This window comes from Mirounga angustirostris, unplaced genomic scaffold (genome assembly GCF_029215605.1).
Source record: "Mirounga angustirostris isolate CCGP_5_RB_7025 unplaced genomic scaffold, mMirAng1.0.hap1 SCAF_3, whole genome shotgun sequence".
Lineage (NCBI taxonomy): Eukaryota > Metazoa > Chordata > Mammalia > Carnivora > Phocidae > Mirounga > Mirounga angustirostris.
Window position 1 is genome coordinate 184,078,971 of NW_026991711.1, and position 27,023 is coordinate 184,105,993.

General features: G+C 39.3%; 2 protein-coding genes and 1 pseudogene across 35 annotated transcripts in view; 1 reads left to right on the plus strand and 2 right to left on the minus strand.

Annotated features, from left to right (window-relative positions):
- The window catches only part of MFF (mitochondrial fission factor), a 32,082-nt gene extending 25,049 nt beyond the window's left edge, over nt 1-7,033 (plus strand). For 27 of the 34 annotated variants that reach the window (XM_064587172.1, XM_064587181.1, XM_064587171.1 and 24 more), the window contains 3 exons: nt 431-490; nt 3,280-3,364; nt 6,183-7,033. In XM_064587172.1, coding sequence (XP_064443242.1) covers nt 431-490; nt 3,280-3,364; nt 6,183-6,314 — 277 coding nt within the window. In that variant the 3' untranslated portion in view covers nt 6,315-7,033. Of the gene's footprint in view, nt 1-430; nt 491-3,279; nt 3,365-5,270 lie in introns of all 34 variants that reach the window. The other 7 variants (XM_064587185.1, XM_064587192.1, XM_064587195.1 and 4 more) reach the window with 3 other exon arrangements.
- Nucleotides 7,034-13,490: 6,457 nt separating this feature from the next.
- On the minus strand, nt 13,491-24,680 carry TM4SF20 (transmembrane 4 L six family member 20). The gene is made up of 4 exons (XM_045867330.2): nt 24,498-24,680; nt 19,240-19,305; nt 15,584-15,735; nt 13,491-13,865 (listed from the first exon to the last, which is right to left on the minus strand). The coding sequence occupies exons 1-4, from the start codon at nt 24,678-24,680 to the stop codon at nt 13,577-13,579; spliced, it is 690 nt and encodes a 229-aa protein (XP_045723286.1). The 3' UTR covers nt 13,491-13,576.
- Nucleotides 24,681-25,024: 344 nt separating this feature from the next.
- On the minus strand, nt 25,025-26,083 carry LOC123838474 (protein mago nashi homolog; annotated as a pseudogene).
- Between the last annotated feature and the right edge of the window lie 940 nt (nt 26,084-27,023).

Genomic DNA, 27,023 nt, shown 5'->3' on the forward strand with positions numbered 1-27,023 from the left:
TCAGACGAGCAACCATGATCATGCAGGTGTTACTAACCAGTTGTTGACATGCTTCCAAAAGTGGCTAGTGATTTTCTTTTTCCAACTAGAAAAGAGAAATTAGACTTCTTAAATAGCGTTGTCCTCTGTCTTGAATTTCATAAATTAAAATATAATAGGCACCAAAGAAAACTTTTGATGTGTGTGCTGTCTTGTCACACAAGATAGATCCCTTTTGTTTTCTAGCCCATGGTGAAACATTAAATTTATGAAAATCAAAATGGAGGCCATGTGATACAAAAATTTTTAAAGTATTTGAAAGATATTATATTGTATTACGACATACAATATAATCCTATTTGACTTTTTTTGTCTTGTTTTTGCTTTTGTTTTACTGCTTCTCTGTTTCCTGATTCTGTCTTGTGCCTTCTCCCGCCAAAACCTGCCTTAGACCTGTGTTGCGTGGTGGGTCTGCTGCCACCACTTCTAATCCTCATCATGACAACGTCAGGTAAATTTTGAGACTTTGTAATTACCAGGGTAAATAGTTGACTGAATTTGTATTTTGCAGGACATAATGCATGTAGTAGCCATGCCTGTATATTATAGCTCGAACTTCCACATCCTGAGTACATCCTGTTTTTCTCTGAGAACAGCGAGCCTAGTCATTCATGACATTTGTCTACTACACGTTGAAGAAAAATGGAATCATGGGAACATCTGAGATATTTTATTTAAATACAGTTTTAGGAGCTTACAGAGGATCATGCTGAAACACAGAAAAAGTCATTTTAAATCTTGTTTTATGTGCATCATTATAATTGTTGCCCAGGGTTCTGTCTACCATTTCCTTTTTAGTTGTTAATTGTAGTGTCACTTGCAGTGTGTGGAGAAACCTTTGTGTAAGGCGTAATCTTAAATGGGGGGAAATCCGCATTCACAGTCTAGAAAGCTCAACGTTTAAAAAAGGAATTTAGTTTGAAGAGTTTTTATCATCTGTTGATTTAAGCTTTTCCCTCTTACTTTTGCCCTTTTAGCGCTTTCATACAGGATTCCTACCCTGAGTAATTATTTCTTCCTGTCATGCACAAAGACAGATAGAATGGCACGTAGGAATTCTTAGGGTTCTAAGGTGCCAAAATCCCCATCTCCCATCTTCTGGGGAAAAGAAAATTGGTTGGTATTCACAGATACCATTACTGTCGTTTTTTCCGAGCTAATTTTATTTTAAGCAGAAATATATGCTCTGTTGCAGTAGATTTAAAACTGTCCACGTTATTTCTATGATGAGAGGACTCTGGCATGTTGATTTTTAGGCAAGAGAAGAGGGAAACATCAGTTTCTTAATAATATTGAATTCAGGTTAGAGGAATTGAAACGTGTATCCTTGGTGGTCCCTTACCACTCTGCTGACTGGTTTCTTTCACAGTATTAATTCAATCCATTGTAAGTTTACCCTTGCATATTTCCCGAAGTTAGAACTTCAGTTTGTGATCCTTTTCTCTTTCTGTGAAAGAACTTTCAGTCTGTGATCTGACTTAGCATTTTTTACAGTTTTTAGTTCTGATAAATACAGCTTTTAGTTTAAGACACGCCTTAAAGTAATTTTTTTTCTGTTGTATGTTGTTATATAGGTAAAGCCTTTTGCCATATCCTTAGATTTCTTTGCAAATGAAGATTTCCTTTACAGATGTTTAACACCTTACTTAATTCAAGATTTAAATTGAGTAATCCCTATCACTTACACTTCCTTCTCCATGTTCAGCCTAGGTCCCTTTACCTTTGAAGGCATTGCTTCCCTTCCCCCTCTCCCCCCGCCCAGTTTATATCTCATAGGTAATCTCAGAGAAATAGAAAAGTTTTATTTTGAAGATCAAGTGTAGAGAAAAGGAATCTTCAACCCTTATTTTCTCCTCTAATCCTTTAATAATTCTGTCTTAATGTTTAAGAGAATGATTAACTCAGATATTTATAAACCCATAGTCCCAGCATCTGCTCACTTAGCTCACCTTACTGATGCAGTTGCTGTCAGTCTTCCAGGATATTTAGTCTTAACAGTGAAGGAAGGGGCGGGTAATTGAGAAAGCAAGTTCATTTCACCATAAAAGGAACATTTAGAGATTGTTCTAGATTGTCTAGAGTCAGTGCACACCATCAGTCCTTGAAACTGCAACACGTATAGTTATCATCAGTGTTCAGAATGACGACACTGGCTGGGAGCACGCTGAAAAAGTATAAATTCTGTTCCACATACTTTATTAAATTTTCAACAGCATATGAAACAAGGATTTTCTGAATAGACGTGTCTTTAACATGTCTGGATGAGAACTGTAATTCTCTTCATACCCCTTTGTGTGATAATGTGCTTTCTGTAATGGGGACTTGCTTGAAAGATTAGAATATATGATCTGTGTCCCAACTCTCTATGGATTACAGAAGAGTTACTTTTTAATTCAGTTTATTTATATTCTGCTCATTCAGGAAAGTTACTGTGCCATTGCACTGAAATAACCATACAGGATTAAAATAGGATATAAACATGTGAGGTGAATTGTATGGCATGTAAATTATATGTCAGTTAAGCCTTTAATTAAAATAACCTTTAAAAAGTGGAAATCCAGGCAAAGGGGAAGAATAGCATTTGTGTGTATTTGTTTCTCAGAGGTTTATTGTCATGCATTTAAAAATCAGTGCTCTTTTAGAAGTAACTGTATTTGCAAAAGAAGTATTTCTTAATGTGCTTTCTCTGGAGTTGTTCTTAGTGGCTTTCCAATGTTATTTTATACACAGCCTCTAAATGACTTATCATTGAGCCAATTCTGTATCTGAACGTAGTGACAGGATGTACTCAGGCAATTTTATAATTGCTTCTGTGGGAGACACAGTCGAGATAGGTAATTAGAAATAAGTTAAAGAGTAGAAATGGCAAGAGAAAAGGCAGTAAGAAGAGGAGGAGAAATAAAAAATCTGTCTTATCTTTTTAGCTAGAGTTAGTGTACTTTGTGTTCCCTGCCAGTGAGTCTCAGCAGGGACTCTTGTGAAGTACATACGGACATGAGTTTGTGGAAGAATTATGCATTGTTATATCCTAGAGTGGCAGCTCTTAAATCAGTGCTCAAAATACTTGTACTTTTTCCTCTGCTTTCCTTTGTTAGTACCAATTCAGATGGTAAAATATTTTAGTAATTCATATTGTGAAATACCAGTCTTTTGAACAGTAACCCAACACACGACATAACTTGCCAGATACTCTTAGTTCTATTCTAATACTAAATTGTATTTTTATTTCTCATCTGCTAGGCATGGCATGTCACATATAGATACAACAATTGAAGGAACTTCAGACGACATGACTGTTGTAGATGCAGTTTCGTTAAGACGACAGGTATTTAACGTACCAGATAAGATGTAATCCTAAAGTACAGTCATACAATATCTTAAATGATACTTTTTTAACATTTTATCATTTTCTGTCCTGTGGAACCCATGAATTGAAATATTTTATTTGTCTTGCTGTTTAATAAGCCGTAATTGACTTTTCCATTTTTTTAAAAGGATTTATTTGTTTGTTTATTTATTTATTTATTTTAGAGAGAAAGAGAGCGAGTGAGCACGGGGTCGGGGGCAGTGGGAGAGAGAAACTTTAGCAGACTCCTTGCTGAGCTCGGAGCTCGACGCAAGGCTTGATCTCACGACCCTGAGATCATGACCTGAGCTGAAACCACAGGGCGGACGCTTAACTGACTGAGCCACCCAGGGGCCCTGACTTCATTTTCATTAAAGATATGTTAAAACACCATTTACATGTTTTGATCAGCATAAAACAGTATTACCAGGATGGATTGGTATAATTCTGGCCAATAACAAACAATCTTGAAGTTTTAGCAAACTGGTATAGTCATAAATTGCTTGTTTGACTTTTTGAAATGTGGAACAGTCACTTTGGGGACCTCTGTTACCCTGAGAATTCCATTTTGGAAGTCACTGCTTCCACTTCGCACAGTGTCTTTATAAACACAGTTCTTGTGTTCTATGAAAAGTCCTGTCTTGGAACTATAGTTTCATACGCACGTTTTTAATATGAGTCCCTCAGCCTCTAGAATCGCATAGACACGTACGTGTGGAGAAGGCATAGTCGGTGTTGTGACTGTGTCTGTGCCGAGGAGAGGTGAATGAAATAAGGTATTTCTAAGAGGAAGAAACTATTTTAGCATTAAGAATAAATCAGAATATCATTTTAAAGGTTTAATATAATAAAAAGATAATATGAAGCAAATATTACTTTTTTGAGTTTCACTTATTAAAACAAGTGGATGCTGTATTATAAGTTCTTACATATTTTCTTATACTTATTTACACCTTGCCTATCGAAGGAAGGGGGTTTCTTTGGCATTTGTCTTTGAATTCACCATTACACCAACAACCTTGCCTTCCTGAAAGTGTAATAAGAGCCTCAGAGTTTTAACAACATCCATTCAGTCTTTACCTTAGGGCGTGAACGAGTGGAGGACAAAGATACCAGTCATTATAAGCAAGTCACACACATTCTGTGAGAATTTGAAAGTAGTAGGAAGCCATCTGAGAAACTGAGTTTCTGAGATCAGTAACAAAACGGAGTCCCAAGAAGATTCTGCAGAATTCACATTTGTGACCCTGGCGGCTTTGGAAGCTATGCTTCTCTGGCTGTCATTGCCCTGTTGCCAACGTGCAGACTCAGCAAGCTGCACGCCGTCGGGTCCAGGCTAGGGATGAGGGACTCGCGGGCCACCTGGCTCCAAGACACACAGTGTGGTCCACGATCAGCGTGGGACATTCAAAAGCTGCCTTGGTGTTGCTACTTCTCAGATGAGCCCAGATAAAAATATTTTAACAGCTCAAGATCAATGCCGATTTTTTTCATTGACAATAAAATGGATTGTTTAGTGTAAGAACCTTATATCCCATGGGACCAAATAAGCCCTTCTCGTTGTGAATGGTTGGGAAAAGGTAATCTTTATGCGCTCCTTTTTTTATATATATATAACTGAATTGGCTGTAGGCGGAAAATGGTTGCTCAGCACTGACCAAACCTGAAGTACTTTTTCAGGTTGTTAAAATGGTTATCTCTGCACCTCTATGTCTGGTTCTGCCCATAGACTCCCATTCCTGGCTCCACCACCCCGCACCCCCAGTTTGTAGTTCTCTCAGTCCTTGAAGTGCTAAGGATTCTGCATTATGAAAATGCTCCTCCTTCAACCTCTCTGATAAAACATTAGTAATCCCTTTCGCTTTTGTAATGTGTTGTTACATAGGTGTTGCAGGTCAGACTCCTCAGAAGGCAGATTCTGGGATGACGGTTTGCACGAAGAGAGCTTCCCAGGGAGTGCTCCTGAGGCGACCACCTTCAGGGAAGGAAAGGAAGCAGGATGGGGCAAGAGGGGAGTGTTGGGCTGCAGTGTAGTCGGAACAAGGGCTGCATGTGGCCAGCCTCCTGCGGAGCTCTGAAGCCGGGTGACCATTCAGAGTTGGAATGAGGGGCTGGGCCTTTCACCCCATCACTAACTGGTTATTGATGCTGCTGCCCCAGTGAAGGAGCCTAAGCCAAGGCAGTCGTTCAGCCCGTGTGTGTGCGCTGTGCACAGTAGGGACCAACAGCCGAGGGCAGAGTGCTGTCAACCAGTGACACACTCCTAGCAGCCCGAGAATTACTAGCCTTTCAGTCCCAAAGGGTCTGGGTGGCAGAGCACAGAGCCCGCTGTAATAGGTTATTTTAGGAGATCTCCCAGTCACTCAGAGTGGACGGAGAAGGCACTTAAAGCAGGTTAAAGATGAACAACTGAAGCTGAGTGACAGAAGCTTCTAGAAAGGAGCCGGAGCCCCTCATCCTTTCTGCTGTGTTAGGCCTGCCTAAATGTGTCCTTGGGTCTTTTCGATCAGAATAGCACACAATATGCAACAGTTTCCTCGCCCCACATTGAATCAAGGAAGGAAGGAAACTACACTTTTTCTGACTCAGAAATTTGGAGAAGGGAAAAGGAGAAGATTATTTCAGTGAATTTAAGCTGTCATGGGTAACATTTTTTCTACATATAGATTATTTTGCTCCCCACGAAACTTTCCATGTTTATAAGAATTCTTTTGAAAAATCATACTGCTTTATAAGAACCAAGTTGCTCCGTGCATTAAAGTTTCTCTTTTGTTTGTTGTTGTTGTTTTTCACTTAGATAATCAAACTAAATAGACGTCTACAACTTCTAGAAGAGGAGAACAAAGAGCGTGCTAAAAGAGAAATGGTCATGTATTCAATTACTGTAGCGTTCTGGCTGCTTAATAGCTGGCTCTGGTTTCGCCGCTAGAGGTAACCTCAGCTCTCAAAAATATTGTCTCAACAGCTGGAAATATAAAGAATTTGCAAACTTCTTTGTTTCTGTCTTTGCATTGTATGCCGTTTTATAGTCCATGCACTGAACATGTATTTCTTCCAGAAAGGAGGGGGGAAGGACTGATATTTGCAGAAGTGAAGGTGTATTTCTCTCACTCAGCTGTAGTCACTTTTACGCAGATCTGCAGTAACAAACACCTTAAAATTCTCCCTTTGCATGTTTTGTAAATAGGCTCTTGTTTGTTTTTTTAAAGGAATTTTTGCCTCATCAGCTCACACAATTAATTCTCTGAATGGGAGAGAGAGTGCATAGGAAATGGATTTAGAGAAGTATCTGTAGAAGAAAAATAGTAGTTTATTTTGTCCTGTTTCTCAAACACTGTTAGACTGAACAGTTTTGTTAATAGACACTTTTGCATCCATGTTTCAACATTAACACTTCTGAAGTCATGGTCTGGTGTTAGATTTGATAAAGTCAAGGCACTTCATGTTTTCCAGTCACCTCCATTACAGTAATTCCTAACATTTCCAGCAGTTTATCTAATATGTGTGTAAAATGTGTGTTCTTATTTTTATTTTAGTTTTGCAGATGGTTTTCTATAAAGTATGTTTTTACTAAGTCCCTGTGTGAATGATTTAAAAAACTACAGAATAAGGTACAAATGTAGTATATTTAATAAACTGTCAACTAAAGCAATGTTTGTCGAAAAATTTTATTTCATCATGTTGTGGTGTGAGCTGTATTTCATATCATATTACTGTGAATGAACCCGAGTCTTCCTGTCTCAGGAGGAGGTAATGCAATTAATGACTTGGCTGGTAGCAAGAACCTGCCGTGTTTCCTTTCCGATCTCCATCCTGTCAGCCTCCGGCGCTGGTAGCATTACAGGTGGTTTTCTAAGTCGTGGTATCTGCCAGGTGCTTCAGAGGAAAAGAGCTTGATTGGTGTATGCTTTTTGCATTGTAGTATTTAGCTAAGATACTAAATCTTGTGAGCTTTAAGTGTACCAATGAAACCAAATCCTGGGAGCCTTTAGCTCTCAGAATTATCCCCCCGATTTTGTATTCAGAAACAGATAGCATTTTAGTTAAATGTAGTATTCACCACACATCTTCAGTATCTCTCTGAGTGATCCTCCCAATTGCAACCACAAAAATGATAGAAATGGTGGGTAAAATTAGCACTTCTTTCGCTGGGCAGGCATGAAAAGGATTCTGCTAGGGCTAAAAATGAAATAAAAGCAGACATTCCAGGAGATAAGCGAATATGAAAGCTGTTTTCTCCTGTTAGTTTTTACCAAACCCTGGAGATCTAGAACTGTCTCCCTTAGTGGCTGTACGGAAGGCAGGAGAATACAGTCCCATGTCTTAGGCAAGGCACTAGCTGTGACAGGAGATTTCTGCATGAAGCTGGGACCCCAAAAGACTGTGCCCTCACTGAAAGGGTAAATAGGAAATCAACTTACCACCCAAAAGGGGACAATAAAGAAACGTGTCTTCGCCTTGTCACAGGTCTAAAAAATAGAAGAGCTTGAATCTCTCACTCCAAAGCCAAGCCCTGGTCCACCAGCCTCCCTCACCTGGAAGTTATTCATCATTGTAAGAAAGTGGTTTTGGAGTTCAGAGGAACAAATTCATTCCTGGTCAGGATGGTCAAGAAACACTTGCAGATATTTGAGCTGAACATTGAAATACATACTTACACACACACACGATTTCAAAAAGCAGAGAATGAAGAAAAGATTCCTGGGACAGGGAAGGTGGGAAAAGAGTTTACAGGTAGTTACAGTGCTCAACCTAACAGGCTAGTGTCATACAACTAAGTACAGAACTCTACCTAAGGGAGTTTCTTTTTTCTCTACTTCTGGGAATACTTACTGAAACAGTGGAAGGTTATTTACAGTTTGAGGGATAATTTTAGGAAAATACATTTGCAAGAGGAATTTCCTTTCTTGCATGAATGTCTGTTTTCTAGCTTCTTCATTATGTTTGACATTGAAATCGAACTCTTTTTCTGGGCCCCAAGTTCAGAAAGGTTTAATTTACCGTGACTGCTGTTTACTTACAATGTGTTGTTGTGTCACTAAGTGGAAACTCACTTGTGCACCACACCTCTGTAGTGAGCAGTTACAGCAGGGAGGCCACAAGCCCTGACCCTAAGGAACTGACAGATTCATGGAGGAGGGCGGGGGGAGGCTCATTAAAGAATTAGAGGATTATAAAAATGAGGAGGAACTTGAGATACAGGCTGAAGGATAGGGAGAGGAGAGTGTTTCGGATGGTGGACACAGCAAAAAAATGAAAGTGTAAAGATGCCACAGTGAGACTGAACATGGGGGCAGAAGTGAAAAAAAGATAAGTGAGCTTTGTAAATGACTAGATGTGGACTGTGTGTGTGTGTGTGTACCTACATTCATTTGTAAGTTTAGGTACCAGAGCAGAGATGGCATCACCCCAAAAGATCTTTAACCACCAGTGGCCCGTAGGCTTTAGCATTTAATCCATAGCAGTAGTGTCCACAAGACTAAAAGCAAAGAAATAACTTACCAGCCACTTCAGCTGATTGTGCTACTGCCAGCCAACCTCTCTTGTGCCCTCTGACACGAGAGGCTTAGGTTCCTGTCTCTTCATGACCTTGTGGAGAACCAGAATCATCTCACCCGTTTCCAAGGTGATGAGAAGAGTGGTTGCACCGTCACTGATCCTTGTATTGTTCAGTCAAGTCCATGAGCGGTCATGTTCGTTTCACTTGTGTTTTGATTTTATGGCTATTAGCAGTTTGGCATTGATTCAGTAAGCATTGAGTCTCACTAAAAGCTAAGTAAAAAAGATTCATTAATTCAACAAAATATTTATAATTACCTTACTCTGTATCAGGCACTGTATTTGGCCCCGAGGATACCAGGAGTGAGTAAAAGAAACATCTCTGCAATCATGGAGCTTATGGTCTTATGGGGGGAGAGTAAAATTTAAGAAACAAGCACAAATAAAAGTGCTGTTGCCATTGTGATGAGTACTATCAACGGCAGAATGCAAAAGGAGAAAATGAAGGGAAATCTTTATTCGGTGGTTAGGGAAGGCCCCTCAGAAAAACTTGATGGTTTTGCTGAAGTCTGAAGATGAAAAGGCCTTAGCCAGAGAGATGAGATGAGTGGGGGCTGGGGACTGGGCAGAGGAGAGACCTTGCTTGCTAAGGACAAGAAGCAACCAAGGGGTTCCTCAAAAAGTTAAAGATGGACACTACAACCCAGCAATTGCACTGCTAGGTGTTTATCCAAAGGATACAAAATAGTGATTCGAAGGGTACCTGCACCCCAGTGTTTATAGCAGTAATGTCCACAATAGCCAAAGTATGGAAAGAGTGCAGATGTCTGTCGACTGATGAATGGATAAAGAAGATGTGGGATGGATGGATGGGTGGATGGGTGGATACATACATACAATGGAATAGTATTCTGTACTCTGACAACTATAGAACACCTAAGAAAGAAACTGAAGAAGACACAAAGAAATGGAAAAACATTTCATGCTCCTGGATTGGAAGAACAAATATCTATAAATGTCTGTACTACCCGAAGCAATCTACACATTTAATGCAATCCCTATCAAAATAACACCAGCATTTTTCACAGAGATAGAACAAACAATTCTAAAATTTGTATGAAACCAGAAAAGACCTCGAATAGCCAAAGTAATGTTGAAAAAGAAAACCAAAGCTGGGGGCATCACAATTCCAGACTTTAAGCTGTATTACAAAGCTGTAATCATCAAGACAGTCTGGTACTGGCACAAAAACAGACACATAGATCAGTGGAACAGAATAGAGAGCCCAGAAATGGACCTTCAACTCTATGGTCAACTAACCTTCGACAAAGCAGGAAGGAATATCTAGCGGAAAAAAGGCCGTCTCTTCAGCAAATGGTGTTGGGAAAATTGGACAGCCACAAGCAAAAGAATGAAACTGGACCATTTCCTTACACTGCACACAAAAATAGACTCAAAATGGATGAAAGACCTAAACGTGAGACAGGAATTCATCAAAATCCTAGAGGAGAACACAGGCAGCAACCTCTTCGACCTCAGCCACGGCAACTCCTTAACACATCTCCAGAGGCAAGGGAAACAAAAGCAAAAATGAACTATTGGAAGTCAGCAGGATAAAAAGCTTCTGCACAGCAAAGGAAACAATCAACAAAACTAAATGGCAACCAACAGAATGAGAGAAGGTATTTGCAAATGACGTTGGATAAAGGTCTAGTATCCAGAATCTATAAAGAACTTACCAGACCTAACACCCCAAAAATAAAAAATCCAGTTAAAAACTAGACGACAGGAACAGACATTTCTCCAAAGAAGACATACAACTATGGCTAACAGACACATGAAAAAATGCTCAACATCACTCGGCATCAGGGCAATACAAATCAAAACCTCAATGAGAGACCACCTCACACCAGTCAGAATGGCTAAAATTAGCAACTCAGGAAACAGCAGATGTTGGCGGGGATGCGGAGAAAGGGGAACCCTCCCACACTGTTGGTGGGAATGCAAGCTGGTGCAGCCACTCTGGAAAACAGGTTCCTCAAAAAGTTAAAAATAGAACTACCCTATGACCCAGCAATTGCACTATTAGGTATTCACCCAAAGGATATAAAAATACTAATTCAGAGGGGCACGTGCACCCCAATGTTTATAGCAGTATTATCTACAATAGCCAAAATACAGAAAGAGCTCAAATGTCCATCAACAGATGAATGGATAAAGAAGATGTGGTATATACATACAATGGAATATTACTCAGGCATCAAAAAGGATGAAATCTTGCCAGTTGCAGCGACATGGATGGAACTAGAAGGTATTATGCTAAGCTAAATAAATCAGAGAAAGACAAATAGCATAAGATTTCACTCATGTGGGATTTAAGAAACAAAACAGATGAACATAGAAGAAGGGAGGAAAAATAGAATAAAAATAGAGTGGGAGGCAAACCAAAGGAGATTTTTAACTATAGGGAACAAACTGAGGGTTGCTGGAGGGGAGGGGGCGGGGAGATGGGGTAACTGGGTGGTGGGCATTAAGGAGGGCACGTGATGTAATGAGCACTGGGTGTTCTATGCAATTGATGAATCACTAAATTCTACCTCTGAAACTAATAATACACTTATACATTAACTCGAATTTAAATAAAATTTTTTAAAAGAGCTGATGAATAAATGGATGAGAAGGACGTGGTTCCTGTTCTCTCACATTTTCTGGTAGTAGTGGACACACAAACATTTATGTTACATTGTGACAGGTATGATAACAGTGGTCTGTGTAAGTGCTAACTTAGTTTGTTGGAATCCTGCACCCTGGGAAAGCTTTCTCAAGTGAGAGACACTGAAGCTAGACCTCAAGGATAAATAGGCCTATAAAGGAGTATAGGAAGGTCTTTATACAGCAAATGGATTCAGCAAAAAATGCCTCTGTGTCCTTGATGTTACTAATTTTGAGGGGAGTGGCTATATAGGTATTGAAAATTATTTCTAGAACTTAAGCCCAGAAAACATAAACAATTGAAATAAAATGCAGGAATGATCACATTCAGAAAATTGGATTTTCAGGGCGCCTGGGTGGCTCAGTTGGTTAAGCAACTGCCTTCAGCTCAGGTCATGATCCTGGAGTCCCTGGATTGAGTCCCGCATCGGGCTCCCTGCTCGGCAGGGAGTCTGCTTCTCCCTCTGACCCTCCCCCCTCTCATGTGCTCTCTCTCATTCTCTCTCTCTCAAATAAATAAATAAAATCTTTTAAAAAAAATCTTTAAAATCTTTAAAAAAAAAATTGGATTTTCAGTTTTGTCTGTTTTATAAAACATTTTAATATGGTAAATGCATGGTTTTGTTACCCTGTCTTTTAAAGATTGGCATGTGTAGAAAGCAGCTTTGGAAAGGCTGGCTTTTTTGTTTCGAGGCATTTATTTTTTTTAATTGTGGAAGAATGCAAACAGGAAAATAGAAGAGTGTAATGGATTGCCATATACCTGTCACCTAAATACAACATTTTTCCATAGCTTCATTTTTTGAGTGAAGTATTTTAAAAACATACTTCCCCCCAAACACAGAAATACACATTTCTTTAAAAATAAGAACATTTTCCTGTGTAACCATAAAGCCATTGTCAGGACTAAAAATGTTAACAGTAATTCTTTGATATGACTTAAACCAATCTCCTTCCTTCCCTCCCTCCCTCCCTCCCTCCCTCTTTCCCTCCTTCCCTCCTTCCCTTCTTCCCTCCTTCCCTCCTTCCTTCCTTCCTTCCTTCCCCTGTCTGTTTAAGTAGGCTCTACGCCCAACATGGGGCTTGAACTCATGACTCAGAAATCAAGAGTCAAAAACTCCACTGACTGAGCCAGCCAGGCATCCCCCTAAACCAATCCTTGTGCAAGTCTCCCCAGTTATCCCCCAATGAAATGAGTCTACAGAACACCTTTCATTGAATCCTGTCTCTTTGTTCTCTTAATCTGGATTAATTCCCTCAGCCCGCCCCACCTTTTATTTTTCCTATATATTTTCTTGTTGAAAACGGGGCTATTGTCTGCTTACTGCCCCACCTTTTGGATTTGTCTATGTCCTCTTCCCCAGATTGCCTATAAGCTGGAAATTAGGTCTAAAACCATTCAGGTTATCTGTTTATTCTTTTTTCTTTTTTTAAGTATAAAGAAATACCATAAAGAAGTTCCATATTTTCACTTCCAGGATAACTTCTGTTCCTTCCTGTCCTCTCTTCCTCCCCGTCTTCCTTCTCCTTTCCCCCTCCCTCCCTTCTCCCTCCACACACAAGAATATAGAATTACAAAATTTGAATATTACAGAAGTACCAAAAGATACAAAACAAATTGAAAACTCCTCTCCACCTTTCCCCAAAGTCAACCACTGATGATTGTTTTTGCTTTAATACATGAAAGGCTGATTTTTTTTTAATCACCTCAAAGATGATTTTTGGTGTAAAGAGACTCATACGGCTTTCTAGACAGTGTTCCATTTTTGAAATTCTACAAGAGTGTCTTTTTTTTTTTTTAAGATTTTATTTATTTATTTGAGAGAGCACAAACCAGAGGGAGGAGAAGGCTCCCCGCTGAGCAGCACCCCTCCCCCCAGGATCAAGACCTAAGCCACCCAGGCGCCCCAAAGAATGTCTTTTAAATGCAATTCTCAAATGATTCAAAACTGCTAATATTTCCATTTTATTACCACGAAACTATACAATTCTACTTCTCCGCTTAGTGACTCCACACAGACAGCCAAGGAAACCGATGACCATCTGACTGAGCCCAAACAGGAGCTCCAGAATCCCCACAAGTAGTAGGCCTAAAAACACTGAGAAATGGATCACCCTGTCTTTGTTTTCTTTAGAATTGAAGTGCAAGGTATATTTTCTCCAGTCACTGGCCATGAAGCCATCGATGGTGAGATTACTGAAATCAGTAGGAGCGAGGCAAGACTCACTAAAGAACCACTGCAGATTGAAGGATTCTGGATGAATGTCACTGAAATGAAAGAAACGATATAAGATTTTCAGGAATATCACTTACCATGAAAAGAATGCATCATCGTGCCCAGAAAAGGGCAAGTATACTAAAACAGCAAGTCCTTTGAAATACTGTGCCCAGAAGCTATAGCTAAGATCTGGGTTTCTGATCATCTATCCATATACTCTGACAGCTACAAAACTTATTATTGAGTATCTGTCCATCCTCTAACCAGCATTTCTATAGTACCTACTCTTGGGTTGAACCATGTGAAATTTTCTATGTCAGAAATGGTCGAATATTCTTAATCTCACATGATTCAACCTAATTATACAGGCGGTCCTCTACTTGCTAAAGACAGGTAAATTAAGGAGCCCCCCCCCCCCCGCCCTTGCATGGAACTCAATTCTTAGTACAAAACTGCAGTGTTGCATCTGCTCTTAAACTGGCTATACAACTTTTACTGACAAAAGGCATGTTAAAAAATGTCTGATTAAAGGAATTTGTACCCATTGTAACAAGGTATGGAAAATGAGAGACTTCTAGCCCAAACACCGTCTGCCCTAAGATGATTTTCCCCCCGGTTTTTCTAGAGTAAGGCTAAGTATTCTTAGAGAGTTTGCATTTCTGGATACCAACAACTGACATTTATCCTGGGAAGACAACAGTATCTTCAACACATGGAATGGGAGTATGCTTTTTGCAGTTTGCCGCAAGCATAGGATCCGTCTTGTAACTGCGTTACTATGTCTCCCCAGTTGCAGTGGCTCTTATCTCCAGAGCTTAGCCTGGTGCCTGGTGAGTTATTCTCTCCTAAGGACCAAATGTGTAGAGCATCTGTGCTTGAAATGTCTTATTTTAAACTATAGATCTACTAGGAAAGGGATTTTTTTTTTTAATTTTGAGTCACAACAACTGCAGCATGCAAATTTTGAGAGATTTTTCTTTCTTAAGGTAGCAAGAGAAAAGGAGGGGGATTTTTTTTTTTCATGTAATTATAAAAGCGAATTCTGGTTCTTATCCAAACTGAGCAACATACAGATAACCAAGAGTCAGATTGTTTTTTTCTTCCAGTTTTACAGATTGTGCCTAGATTCAGGCACAGAACCATGTGACAAGTCTGAAATGAGCCACTTACAAGTAACTCCTCAATACTGTCACTATATGAGTTAACCTTGATCCATTCCCATGCCTGCAGTATATTTATAGTACTTCTGCATGAATCCATCAACTGCTTTTGTTTCTTTTAGAGCTTATAAGTAAGGCTCTAGATTTTATGTATTGCGTTTTTATTCCATTTTTTTAAATTATAAAGGTAACACATGATTAGGACTGAGAACCTGAGTTAGTTCGGAAGTGTAGAAATTTAGTGCTCCCTTCACTTCCCCAGGGCGTCCCCCGTGGCCATTCTTCAAGGATAAAAGTTAAGTTTCTGGTGTATATTTCTAGAAATTCTTTAGACACAGACACACACGCAGCCATGGGATAAGCCATCTGAGTCAAGTACTCCTTTTGGACAAGATTCCTGCCCTTCCTGCCCGCCCCCCCCCAAACCATTCTGAGTGTTTCCTCCATTTCTGTGGGATTGTACCAAGTGTCATTAAGGTGCTAAATCCCTAAGAACCTGTGTTCCACTCATTCCATCAAAGCACAGCATGGCTCCGTGTCAGCACCACACTATTCTCATGGAACTAGCTGCAGCATGTAAGACAATCTGTGAAAATCAGGATACTCACGTCAAGTTATTGAATGAAAATTCACAACTGGAAGTGCTGTTCTCTTGAGAGTTACAAATGAGAGGACCTTCCGAGAGAGCCCGGATAGATACCAACATGCAATACACAGCACCAATGACCGTGATTACATTCAGAAGTGATGACAGAAGCATCTGGAAAATAAAGGAGGAGATTTGGCACACGTTCTTACGTGTTCCTGGTCTGTTTCGAGACTCAGCAGCAGGTGCAGGCTTCTGATCAACTGCTGCTGGTCTCCAGTGCCCCCGTGGTCCTAGGTCTTAAGATCTCCATTTGATTAGGTCTGAATTATCAAAGAACAAGGAGGGCAAAGTCTCTGCCATTTGATTAGACTTATTAAAAGATTGTTGGGCTTGCTACTGTCTCCAGAAAATCTGCACCTTTATATACCTGAGTCTTGTCTGTTTCGAGAGACCACTCACATCTGGTACCTCCTCCCCATTCTGTGTACTTCCTACTCCACAGAACCTGGACTAGATCCTAACCACCCACATTTTGGTGTCTGATCTTCTGACTCCCAACTCTTTCATCCAGATTTGGCCCTGATGCTGTGAGTGGCTAGTGGTCCCCATTCTGCAGGGATCAATCAATAGTGTAGTGTTAAGCGGAGTTTCTCAACCTCAGCACTGCTGACATTGGGCATTTTGTTTTGGGGCCTTTCCTGTATATTCTGGGATGTTTGGCAGCATCCCTGGTCTCTACCCACTAGATACCAGTAGCAGTCCCTCCACCCCTCCAAACTGTTGACAACCAAATGTGTCCCGGACACTGCTGAATGTCCCTCTGGGGGGCAGAACTGCCCCTGATGGAGAACTATATTGTGTTAGGGAGAAAGATTGTAAGCCTTTAAGCACCTTTCATTTCATGAAAGAGAGTCAGAGAAAGCAGAAAAAAAGCATGGAATTTGCCAGTAGGAAATGTTATGGCCCAAGTGAATGTTGGTATATGTGTATGCTTTCCAAAAAAAAGCTCTATGTTGCTTCAGCGAAGTTGTTAGTCAATGATAATTATGACTTAAAATCTGCAGAGATGAAGGAATACTTGTCCTTTTCCTTGGATGCAATAATACTACCACTTCCAGAGGGTTTAGGAGACCTGGCTTAAATGAGTAGGCAGAAGAAGTGGCTTCCTTATGTACCTTATGCATGTTGTGGGATATTGGGCTTTACATATATTATCTCATTTAACCCTTTCAATAACCCCAAGAGATAGATACTATTATTCCCACTTTATGGATGAGAAAAATATAATTCAGGGAGGTTGGCAAACTTGTCAGAATCTCACAGCTGAGAAATGCTAGTGCTCAGATTTTAATCACTACACCAGAATTCATCGAGCTGAAAGCGCAGAATGATGGACTTGGGGTCTAATTCAAATCCAGATTCTTCCACGCTACTGTGGACTGTGCCAGTTAATTTGCTCATCAAGAAGTGCACTATTTATATTTTGGTCATTTATTATTTCTAACTTCTTATCACTACAAAGGGGCCTGGCTTTAGAACTGATCCTGTGGGGGTTCATGTAAATGACTCCGCAAAACCAAAGCATGTGGAAACAAAACCAAGAATTGGACAAAGGGAAGGAGCAAGGAACAGTTAAAGTACAGGAAATAGTTGGAACAGTTAATACAGGAGATAAACCTTAGTGACCCCATCTTCCACCTTAAGATCTAGCCTTTATCACCTTTATGATGTCTTGGTCTTTTCTAGACTTGGAAGATACATAATATGACTTAAACATCAGTCTCTCCATGACTGCCACAAAGTGAGAAAAGTGCCTAGGAACACTTTATTGCATATAATCAATATAAGCTGGAAATTTTAAATAAATAGCCAGCACCACTATTATTAATAGAGCATGAGCTGTATTATATAGCACCCCCCGCCCTTGGCACTCCAGAGTTCCTGTAGCTCCTTGGCACATAATAATCTGTAATGTTGCTGAAGCATGAATTCCAATGATTTTCAAGGTTGGTTTGGGGAAGAAAATCCTGCTGAGTTAAGCCCCACACCTGCATGAAAAGGTGTCTTGCTTATTTTCAACATACGGCCCTCCAAGGACAGAAAAAACCTAAGTGATCGTTGAAAAGATGACTTGTCATTAAAGACATGTGGGGGGAAAAGATTCTTAATGGAAATACGATTTGAGACAAAAATTTAGGGAAGTGTTCTGATATTTTAGAGTTCAGGGATTAGAAATATCTCAAGATGTCTTTCTCAAGAATGTAAGTAGAATATAGAAGTAAGACAAAGTCAAACTGCAAATTATAATTTAAAAAGAAAAGTGCCAGAGAGGGGAAACTGAAAACTAAATTTATTGATATTAGTTATCATAGTTATCATTAGTTATCTTAGTGGTTTTGAGAGAATTAAATAAGGTTGTAGAGTTGGAAGTGTTCTGAGCATAGTAACAGAAGGTTAAATATTCACTTCCTTTACTTTTAACTTAGTTATAATTTTATACATAATGGGTGCACAGTAAAAGTTTGGTGTTTAAGTCATACCGTGTATCTTCCAAGTATCTATGGTGTATCAGGAACAAAGATGGACTATCAACAATTAGCAAAGTAATTATAATCCTAGATAAATATCAAATGTCAGAAAAGGGTAATTTTTAAAAATATAAATATGTAATACAGATATAAATATGCACGCTTTTAAACACTGGGTCTCCCCCCTGGGGTTGCATTGGAATCACCTGGGGTGCTTTTGAAAAATACTGAATCTCTGGGGGCCACCAGGCATTGATATTTTTAAGATCATTCTGGGTGATTCTAATGTTCTCCTAAGGCTGAGCACCATCGTTTTCAAACCTCAAGCTCAGCCAGGAATATTTACTATGACTGCTTGTTTATTGATCTACCCCCCGCCCTTAGAGAATTATTAGAGTCCTCAGTGTTACTTAATAACAATGGCCATGGCATAAATAGTGTAAAGATTGTGAATTTTGGAGTCTGATAGATTTGGATAAAAATTCACCTACTTACCAGCTGCACTACCCTGGCAAATTATTTGCTTTCTCTGAGGATCAATTTCTCAGCCAATGAAACAGAGACCATAATATTTCCCACTTAGTGGTTTTGAGAGAATTAAATAAGGTTGTAGAGTTGGAAGTGTTCTGAGCATAGTAACAGAAGGTTAACAAATATTCACTTCCTTCACTTTTAACTTAGTTACAATTTTATACATAATGGGTGCACAGTAAATGTTTGAAAAAAATAACCATTGTCTCCTTTAACTGGATAAGGACAAATTATTCTGATCCTAGCAAAGCCATCTTTCATAGAATTGAGGGTACACTTTCCCGAAGTCTTTATACACATCACGAAAATAACAAGTATTCAAGAATTATGAAACTGATTACAGCTCTGGGTGTGCCTTCCAAATCTCCTTTCTTTGAAAACCTTTAGGTAGTGAAACTGGAGATTGAGGAAAGGTCTGAAGACTGACTCCAAAGCTAAATTCTTATGGGGACAAAAAGAAAAAAGAAAAACTTCACACTTTCCATAATATCATGGAATCGTTGTAAATTGCACGTTTCTATGGCTGTGGTCCTGCCACTGACTGGGCAGATACTGATGACTCATCAGTCACCAACTCTTCTTGTGCTCTGGCTCCGGGGGATGGCACCATACTCACTCCAGTTCTGTTGTTGCAGCTCGCTCTTTTTCTTGCTGCCAAGGACATTGTTGTTGCTGGAATGGCCTGGAAATCACATCAACAGGAACGATGAATGTGATTACTTCTCATCAGATGGAAAAAGCACTCATCACCACCTCCCACAGTTGTGGGAAATCAGGGCTCAAGAGAACAAAAGGGGAAATTTGGCAATATCCCTTGATCTCCTGCACTTTGGGATCCCCATTTCAACCACAAAGATTAAAGTGGGGGAGGGCTGGGACCTCTCAGGATAACAGCTTCAAACTCTTCCATCTACATTCTTACTCTCATCTTTAGAGAGACTTGGATTTTAAATGGATTAGAATGAGTTAGTTATTCATTGTTTTGGAAGGAATGTTTCTGAAAGAATTGTTTGCACCATCCAAAATTCTTTTTTTTTCTTTTTTCTTTCTTCCTCTTCCTTTTTTTTTTTAAGTTACTATAATCTATGACCACTTACCCAATTTCCCAAAAACTGTATAAATTAATCTGGCAAGCATCCAGAAAAGGAATTGTTTGGTTGGCAGTTGGGAACTAAGAATTCTGTTCCCACCCTCTCCCACTGCCTAACTTCCCTCCTACCCCCTGATTTTGGGAAAATTTTTTGGGAAAAAATTTCCCAACCCCTGGTTTAGAGAGGGTCACCACCATCTCGCCTGTCACCAAGCTTATGACCGGAGAATTATTTTTGGTTCCACGTTCTCCTTTCTGCTCATGGATCCATGAAAGGTCGTGAGCTCACTTTTTGGGAATCCTGCATATAGAGCCTTCTATGTCAAGGGAGAGGCACATTGCTGAGGAAAACTGTGAGAAATGATGCCTCATTCTCAGGATTAGGTTTCAATTTTGAGTAATATCTAGTCAGTAGCCATGACTAGAAATTCTTACTGGAAAAAGTTTTGTATCATTGAAGAGTGAAATGTAAATCATTTCCTTCCACTGTAGAAATTTTAGCCGTGAGCTTTTTCTGCTCTCTCAGTACTACTTCCCTAAAGCAGTTCTCTCTTCTTCCCACTCTTGTTTTCTAATGTTTTATTGAGTTCTAACAACAGGCCAGGTACTGTTGTAGGTGTTGAACATGGTTCAGTTCATTCCAGCCTCATAACAATCCCATGAGGTAGGCGCTAGTATTACTCCCAGTTTTACCAAGGAAAAAACTGAGACACAGCAAGTTTGAGTTACTGACCTTAGAAAGTGGATGAGTGGGGATCCAAAGCTAGGCATTTGGGGTCCAGAGCCCAGACTTTCAACCATGACTCTACACTGGCCAATTCTGACAGTTCTCTCTTCCTCCATAGAGTCTATTCATTCTCATCCTTCCCCCCCGCCCCCGCCGCCCCCACACCACCACCTGATTCATCTCATCGTCCTCCTTACTGCTCTTTCCCTGATGCTTCTTTTCAAGCCCACATCCACCTTTGTTCTTTTAGAACAGGTCTAAGATCTGCAGCTTACAAGGCAGCTTCCCTGACAAACTTCACCCCGTTCTGACCGTGTGCTGACTCCATGTCACTTGTAGAGAAGAGTATTGTTATCAAGTTTTGCTTATATAGTGCCTTGAACACCAACACTCTTATAATTCAGGGGGCACAGGTATGTATGACAACCCAGCCACTCTGGGGCATAGCTTAAGAGCCCAGAAGAAAAGGAAAAATAAATTTTAGCTTCCAAATAGGTGTTAGCATTCATGGGCTAAGCTTCCTTTGTTGTACTCATAAGCTATACTATCTTCTGAATTTAAGGAACAAATAATTTAGAACAGAAACTGGCAAACTGTGGCCCACCATCTCTTTTTTTTATAAATAAAGTTTTATTTGAATACAACCATGCCCATTCACTTAATTGTGCATGGCTGTTTTCACACATCAATGGTACAGTTGAATAGTTGAGAGAGAGACTGGATTGCAAAGCTGCAAATACTCACTATCTGGCTCTTTATAGAAAAAATTTCCCAACCCCTGATTTAGAAATGTAATGAGTCCGTTAAAGGTGGAACAACATTAAGCTACAGTTTAAATGGATAAATCATTCCATTTTCCTTATTGATGTAAATAAAACTTTAACTTTCTGGAGGATTAATTTATCTCAGAAATGCTGAACATTTACTTTTGTAGTTCTTCTCCCTTGCAAAGGTGTTTTATAAAGTAATAATGGCTTGCAATATATGAATCCTCACCCAGTTGACTTCATGACATCTTAACACATCTTTATTCCATCATTATAGGTAACGTGATAATTCACTGTATTTCAACCATTTTGTCCATTCAAAGTTTTGGAAGTTGGAGGGGCTCTTTATAAGATGGACAATAAAATGTGATTTTATTTTATTTTTTTTAAGTCATTTTTATACCCACCATGGGGCTCGAACCCACAACCTAGAGATCAAGTTGCACCCTCCACCGACTGAGACAGGCACCCCTGGACAGTAAAATATGAAAGTATGTGTGTGCATATGTAACTGAATTATAATAAATCTTCCAGATAATCTCCTGTGAAAATGAGTAATTAGGAAAATACTCTTTCTCTTCAATTCTTAAGCACGCTTGAATGCATGAGTTTTTGTGAAATTAAAAATCTTGATAGACATTTGTTTTTATAAAAAAGTATACTACTTTTGTTGAACAATACTTGTTCATTTTTTTTAATAGAAACCCATACTTTTATCCAGCTTTAGAAGTAAGGTAGTAAACAATTTTACAAATGAAGTAATAGAAAGCTTTTAGATCATTAAAACTTGGACAGAATGCAACTTTTGGGATTTTTCTAAGTACTTGAACATGAGAGTAACACACAAAGCCGTAGTTCATCATAAATATAAAAACTACATTTTGAGAATTCTTGCTGTACATAATATCTTCTAATTTGGTTAACGTTCAACAATTTGTTAAGACTTTAGTAACTGATAAATTATCGTTATGTAATAAGCACACTCAATGAATAAGCATGATTAAGATCGGACTTCCAACTGATCTCACATAAAAATAAAGTGTCCTTTATATTTTTTAGAGGAAACATTTCAAGTCTTTCTTTTTAGTACCTGAAAAAAAAAAAAAACATGTATTGATTTTTCTACTTAGCAGACAATGATTGTAGATAATTATGTAATATCTACTCTTAGTCATGGTTTCAAAGGATGAAAATGTTCACTTCTCTTTTCACTAAATCATAAAACCATAAAATGAATGTGTATTTTATGAAGTAATCAATAATGAATTCCATAGTTATTATTAGCCACTTCCTGCAAAATCCCCTGCTTTTGAAGAAAATTTAAAATGCCGCAGCAATTTTAGAAAGATTTCAAGAGCTATGACAAGAGTACTCTCACAGGTAGTGAATGCTTCCTTATTAACTTTTCTGCATGTTTACAAGTATATGAAGAGTTCAATATTTTGAATGAATCCCTTTGAAAAAGATATTCTTTCACATTCTATTTATAGCCAAGGAGCATGAAGATGTATCTGTACTCAGCCCTTCTATCACTTACCAGTCTGCTTGTGAGCCTAGTCTATAGTTTGAGGCTCAGTCTATAAAACGCCTATTGAAATTTTCAGGTAGTTTGCTGCCTTGATGACCTTCTACAGTACTGTGTAATAGAGATCCCGCATGTGATTCCGGGTCTTCATTAATATTTACTGAGGATGATAAAGTAAACCTAGTCCTAGAACCAAGAAGTCCAGATTTTCTGGAACTGTTTTGCAGATTTATTTCACCTTTCTATGCTTCTGTTTCCTGGCCACTTAAATTTATGGATTAGGTTATGGATTTTATCTTTCCCCTCTGTCAACTGGAGACAGCTGTTGAGGATTATGGTGCTAATACTGGTGGAAAACAGAGCTTTGGAATCAGATAAATCTGGAATTGAGTTTCACACCTACTATGCGCCTTGTTAACAGTCCTAACCTTCTGTTTGCTGATCTGTTAAAATACAAATGGTAATATCTGCTTAGCCAGATTATTAGATGAAATGAGATAGTGTAAACCCAGTAGCTGGCACTTAAGAGTACTCTCTGTGCGCCCTTCTCTGTCTTCACCCCCTCCCCTTCCTCCCCTCCCCCCACCAACATAAACACACATGGAATGTAGGTGTGTACAATCACCAACTCAGGCTCCATTAATGCAAGCAAGAAATTGTTTTTAACTGAGACAGGTTTTGTAGTAGAGCCAATTTATAGTTAAAAAGACGTGACTTATTCTAAATGGATTGTTTTAACTGAGGTACTTTTGGGGCCTCGTGGAAATTGCCCTCATTGGTTAGACTTGGTGAGCTGCTCCTGTCTTTTGGTCTAAGCAAGATGCAAGGAAGCTCATGCTATTTAAGTGGAGAGAAGCTTCTAGAAGGGCAGAAAGCAGACACAAGGATTGGCAGTTGCATCAGGGCTGAGCACTGTTGATCACTTTCTCTCAGCCTGGAAGGGAACTCTCAGGGTTGTTTGAAGAAACAGCCCCTCTGCCTAAAGCAAGGTGAATAGATTGCTCACGATGTTAGAGGGAAAGAAACCATCGACTTTTGGGGAATGCTTCCTAAAATGGCTTTTTGGGGCCAATGTGGTCTCAAATCCAGTGTGCCAGCCAAAGGACAATTTTTTTTTTTCTCATTAAACTTTTGTTTTAATGGGTCTCAAAATTCTGTGACAGATTTTTGGTCAAGTTGTTTTCATTAAAAAGTACTGATTTTAAAAACAAATAACTTTGTGTAAGGACAAATTTTTATCTAAAGTTTAACATGTAATGACCCAAGAGCGTTTTCATAAAGTCTGGGCTAAGACCAGCAGCGGTAACTCATCACCACTGAAATGCACACAGGTTCAAACAAAAGCTCATTTCTCGGACATTAACCAGACTCCCTTAGGTACCACTTACCACTCCCGTATTCCTGGAGTGAATACTTAGAGACTAGTATTGGCAAAGGAAAGCTGAGGGAAGGGATTCAAAACACCTTGAACACTAACTTTAAAGCTTAGAAGAACGGCATAACACCTGTGAAGAAATAGGATAGGTAACAATCCAACCAACTTTTATCAAATTATTAATTTTTTTGCCCAAACTCCCTAGTCCATACCACAGTTTATTTAAATTGTCATTCTTCACTGATGAGGGTATAAATTAATACCATTCCACTGCTCCTGACAGTATCCTGAGCCAAGACATAGTCCACTGTAAAGCTGAAAGATGGTGTTTAGGATTTTGGTAAAATAGGCAGTCCTTTCTCCAAATCAAGCCAAATAAATGTTACTCACCATCAGACCTGCTCCTATAATCCCTGGGAACAACCACTCAAAGCAAGAGATGGGGTTGTGAAAAAATTGGCCTCCATCCACAAAGTTGACAATTAGAGGGATTGCATTGAGAACTATTCCCAATAGAAGTAGAACAAGCAAGCTGAATCCATTGCAGGATGTCCACCCTTCACAGCAGGTCATGGTCACCCCCTGGTTCAGTGAGAAACCCTTGTCAAAGTGGCTCCTGGCATGGCACTGTCTTGCCTTTTATCCTGAGCCTTCTGGTTAGAGTCTAGAACTTATGAAAAATAACTGCAGGAAGTTCAGAGTCCATCCAGTAGGGCAGGGCAGGGCATTATTATGAGAACTGTTACAGGAAGTAAGTTGGATTTCTTTTTTTTTTTTCAGTTTGTTATATATTTATTAACAACAACTATTTATAGTTTATAAAAAAATTGCCCTGATATACACAAAAATTTCCTGATAATGGTTATTAAAAACAGCTACTCCCACCCACTCCCCTTGTGTCCACCTCAATAGTCAATCTACACTGGCTTAATCTGGAAATGTAATCCAGTAAGACTGAAGACAAAACACTTCAGGTCCTGGGCAAGATAATAAAATACCTGTAAGCCTTCTGGACCCTTGGATTGAGTGACATCAATAAGACAGCCAATTTTTGATGTTGTTAAAGAAACGTGTTCATCTCCAATGACAATTTCAAACTCCTGCCAGCCCACCCTATCAGGAGGAGGCCACAGAGCATCATCCTTTCTGGTTATCATGCTGCCAACAATTATTCTCCTCAATATCTCCATCGCACTTTGATGTACATAAGCCCGATCATGACATCATTTGTGTAATTGCAATAGATGACACATCTCGATTTCTCATCAGGTGGGAACTGAAACTACAGGAATCTGAGGTCAAACTTGCCCTTGTGACCCACGTAATAATGCAGATAAAGGTCACTCTCCCTGGCTCCATAGGGGAAGGAAGGTGGGGAAAAAAAGCTGTAGTTTCTGTTAGATACATTTATGCAAGAAAATAAAGAGATGAAAACTAAAAAAAAAAAAAAAGGAAAAAAGGAGGAAAAGGATGGGTTTAGGATATGTTTCCTTAATTTACATTTTACTAGTATGCCTTATAAAAAGTAAAAACAAGAATATCCATTTTATAAAAAGTATGTTTTCCTGTTGTATTGATATTATTACCACCTATGGAAGTTCCTTATTTTGAAAATGTTCAATAAGAAAATGAACATATATGAAACAGAAAATAATTTTCTCTGCTGCAAATGTTCTTGATTCGTCAAAACGTTAGGGCTCGGTTTCAGACTGTATTCTCACATACACAAAATTAAGAAATTTTTTTGATTTCATATTTTTCCAGTCTTATAGACGAATCCATTTAGATGTGGCCTGTCCAAGGCTAGTGGGAGTTTCCGTTAACACTGGAAAACTGACAGTATTCAAGTATGGAAACCAGAATGAAATGGGAATAGGAGAAAGATGGAGGGGCAGATAGATTATCATGTCTTACTTTCTTCGAACCTTGAGCACTTACTTGGTTATGCCCAGTATATTTCTGGCCTCTGGCTTCATGTTGTCTCCCTACTAGTTTGTGAGTGCCTCAAGAAAAGTTTCCATCAGTTGGGATAGGCTTTTAAACACCAAAGTTCTCACTCATGCTAACTGGCCATCGTAGATCAACAAGAGGGCTCTGTTTATGGTTGTTACTGAGAGATTCAGGGGCACAAACCACTTCTATCCCAGCTTTCACAATTGTGGAGGCAGAATAAAAAGATGTGGTGAGCCACATACTGGGTCTGAACGTTTTTTTGTCCAAAAGAGATCCACACCGTGTCTTTTCACATTTTCTTGGCCCAATGGTCACTCAGTTATGCTTGAGTTCAAGTGCGTGATGAAATACAAACTGATGTGTGTCCAGAAGAGAGTCAAACATAGGCCGCTCTAATACCTTCCATGCCTGCCTTCTGTAATCCCCTTTCCAGCCCTGAGCATGGTTTCAGCAGATGCTATTGGGAATGATGAATGGATGGAGGGGTGAATGCAGAAGTGGGGTCGGTCATGGTCTTGGAGAGGAGCATGCCAACCTATAAAAGCAGGAGGGCACATTGCGTGTGTTCCATGGGGCGACCCTGAAACATTAGTTCCAGTTTCCCATTCCAAACAGATTAAGAATACCCCATTCATCAAAAATAAAAATAAAAAATTATAAAATTAAATTTAAAAAAATATCCACCTGTCACCATAGCATGCCACTGATAATGACGGAAGGAACCCCCAGTACAGACCATGCTACAGCATCACAGAGAGAAAGGGGATACGTCCATTATATGATTTGTATACTTCTGCATGGTTGAGGAATCTAGAATAACTTCATATTTGTTTTATAAAAATTAACAATTAAAAACTGCCATCCTGGGGGCACCTGGGTGGCTCAGTCGGTTAATGTTTGACTCTTGATATCAGCTCAGGTCTTGATCTCAGGGTCCTAAGTTCAAGCCCCACATTGGGCTCT

Coding starts and splice junctions, on each gene's coding strand:
- TM4SF20 (XM_045867330.2), bottom strand. CDS start 24,680: ATGACCTGCTGTGAAGGGTGGACATCCTGCAATGGATTCAGCTTGCTT. Junction 15,736..19,239: donor GCTGCAACAACAGAACTGGA/GTGAGTATGGTG, acceptor TTTATTTTCCAG/ATGCTTCTGTCATCACTTCT. Junction 13,866..15,583: donor TTTTCATTCAATAACTTGAC/GTGAGTATCCTG, acceptor CTTTCATTTCAG/TGACATTCATCCAGAATCCT.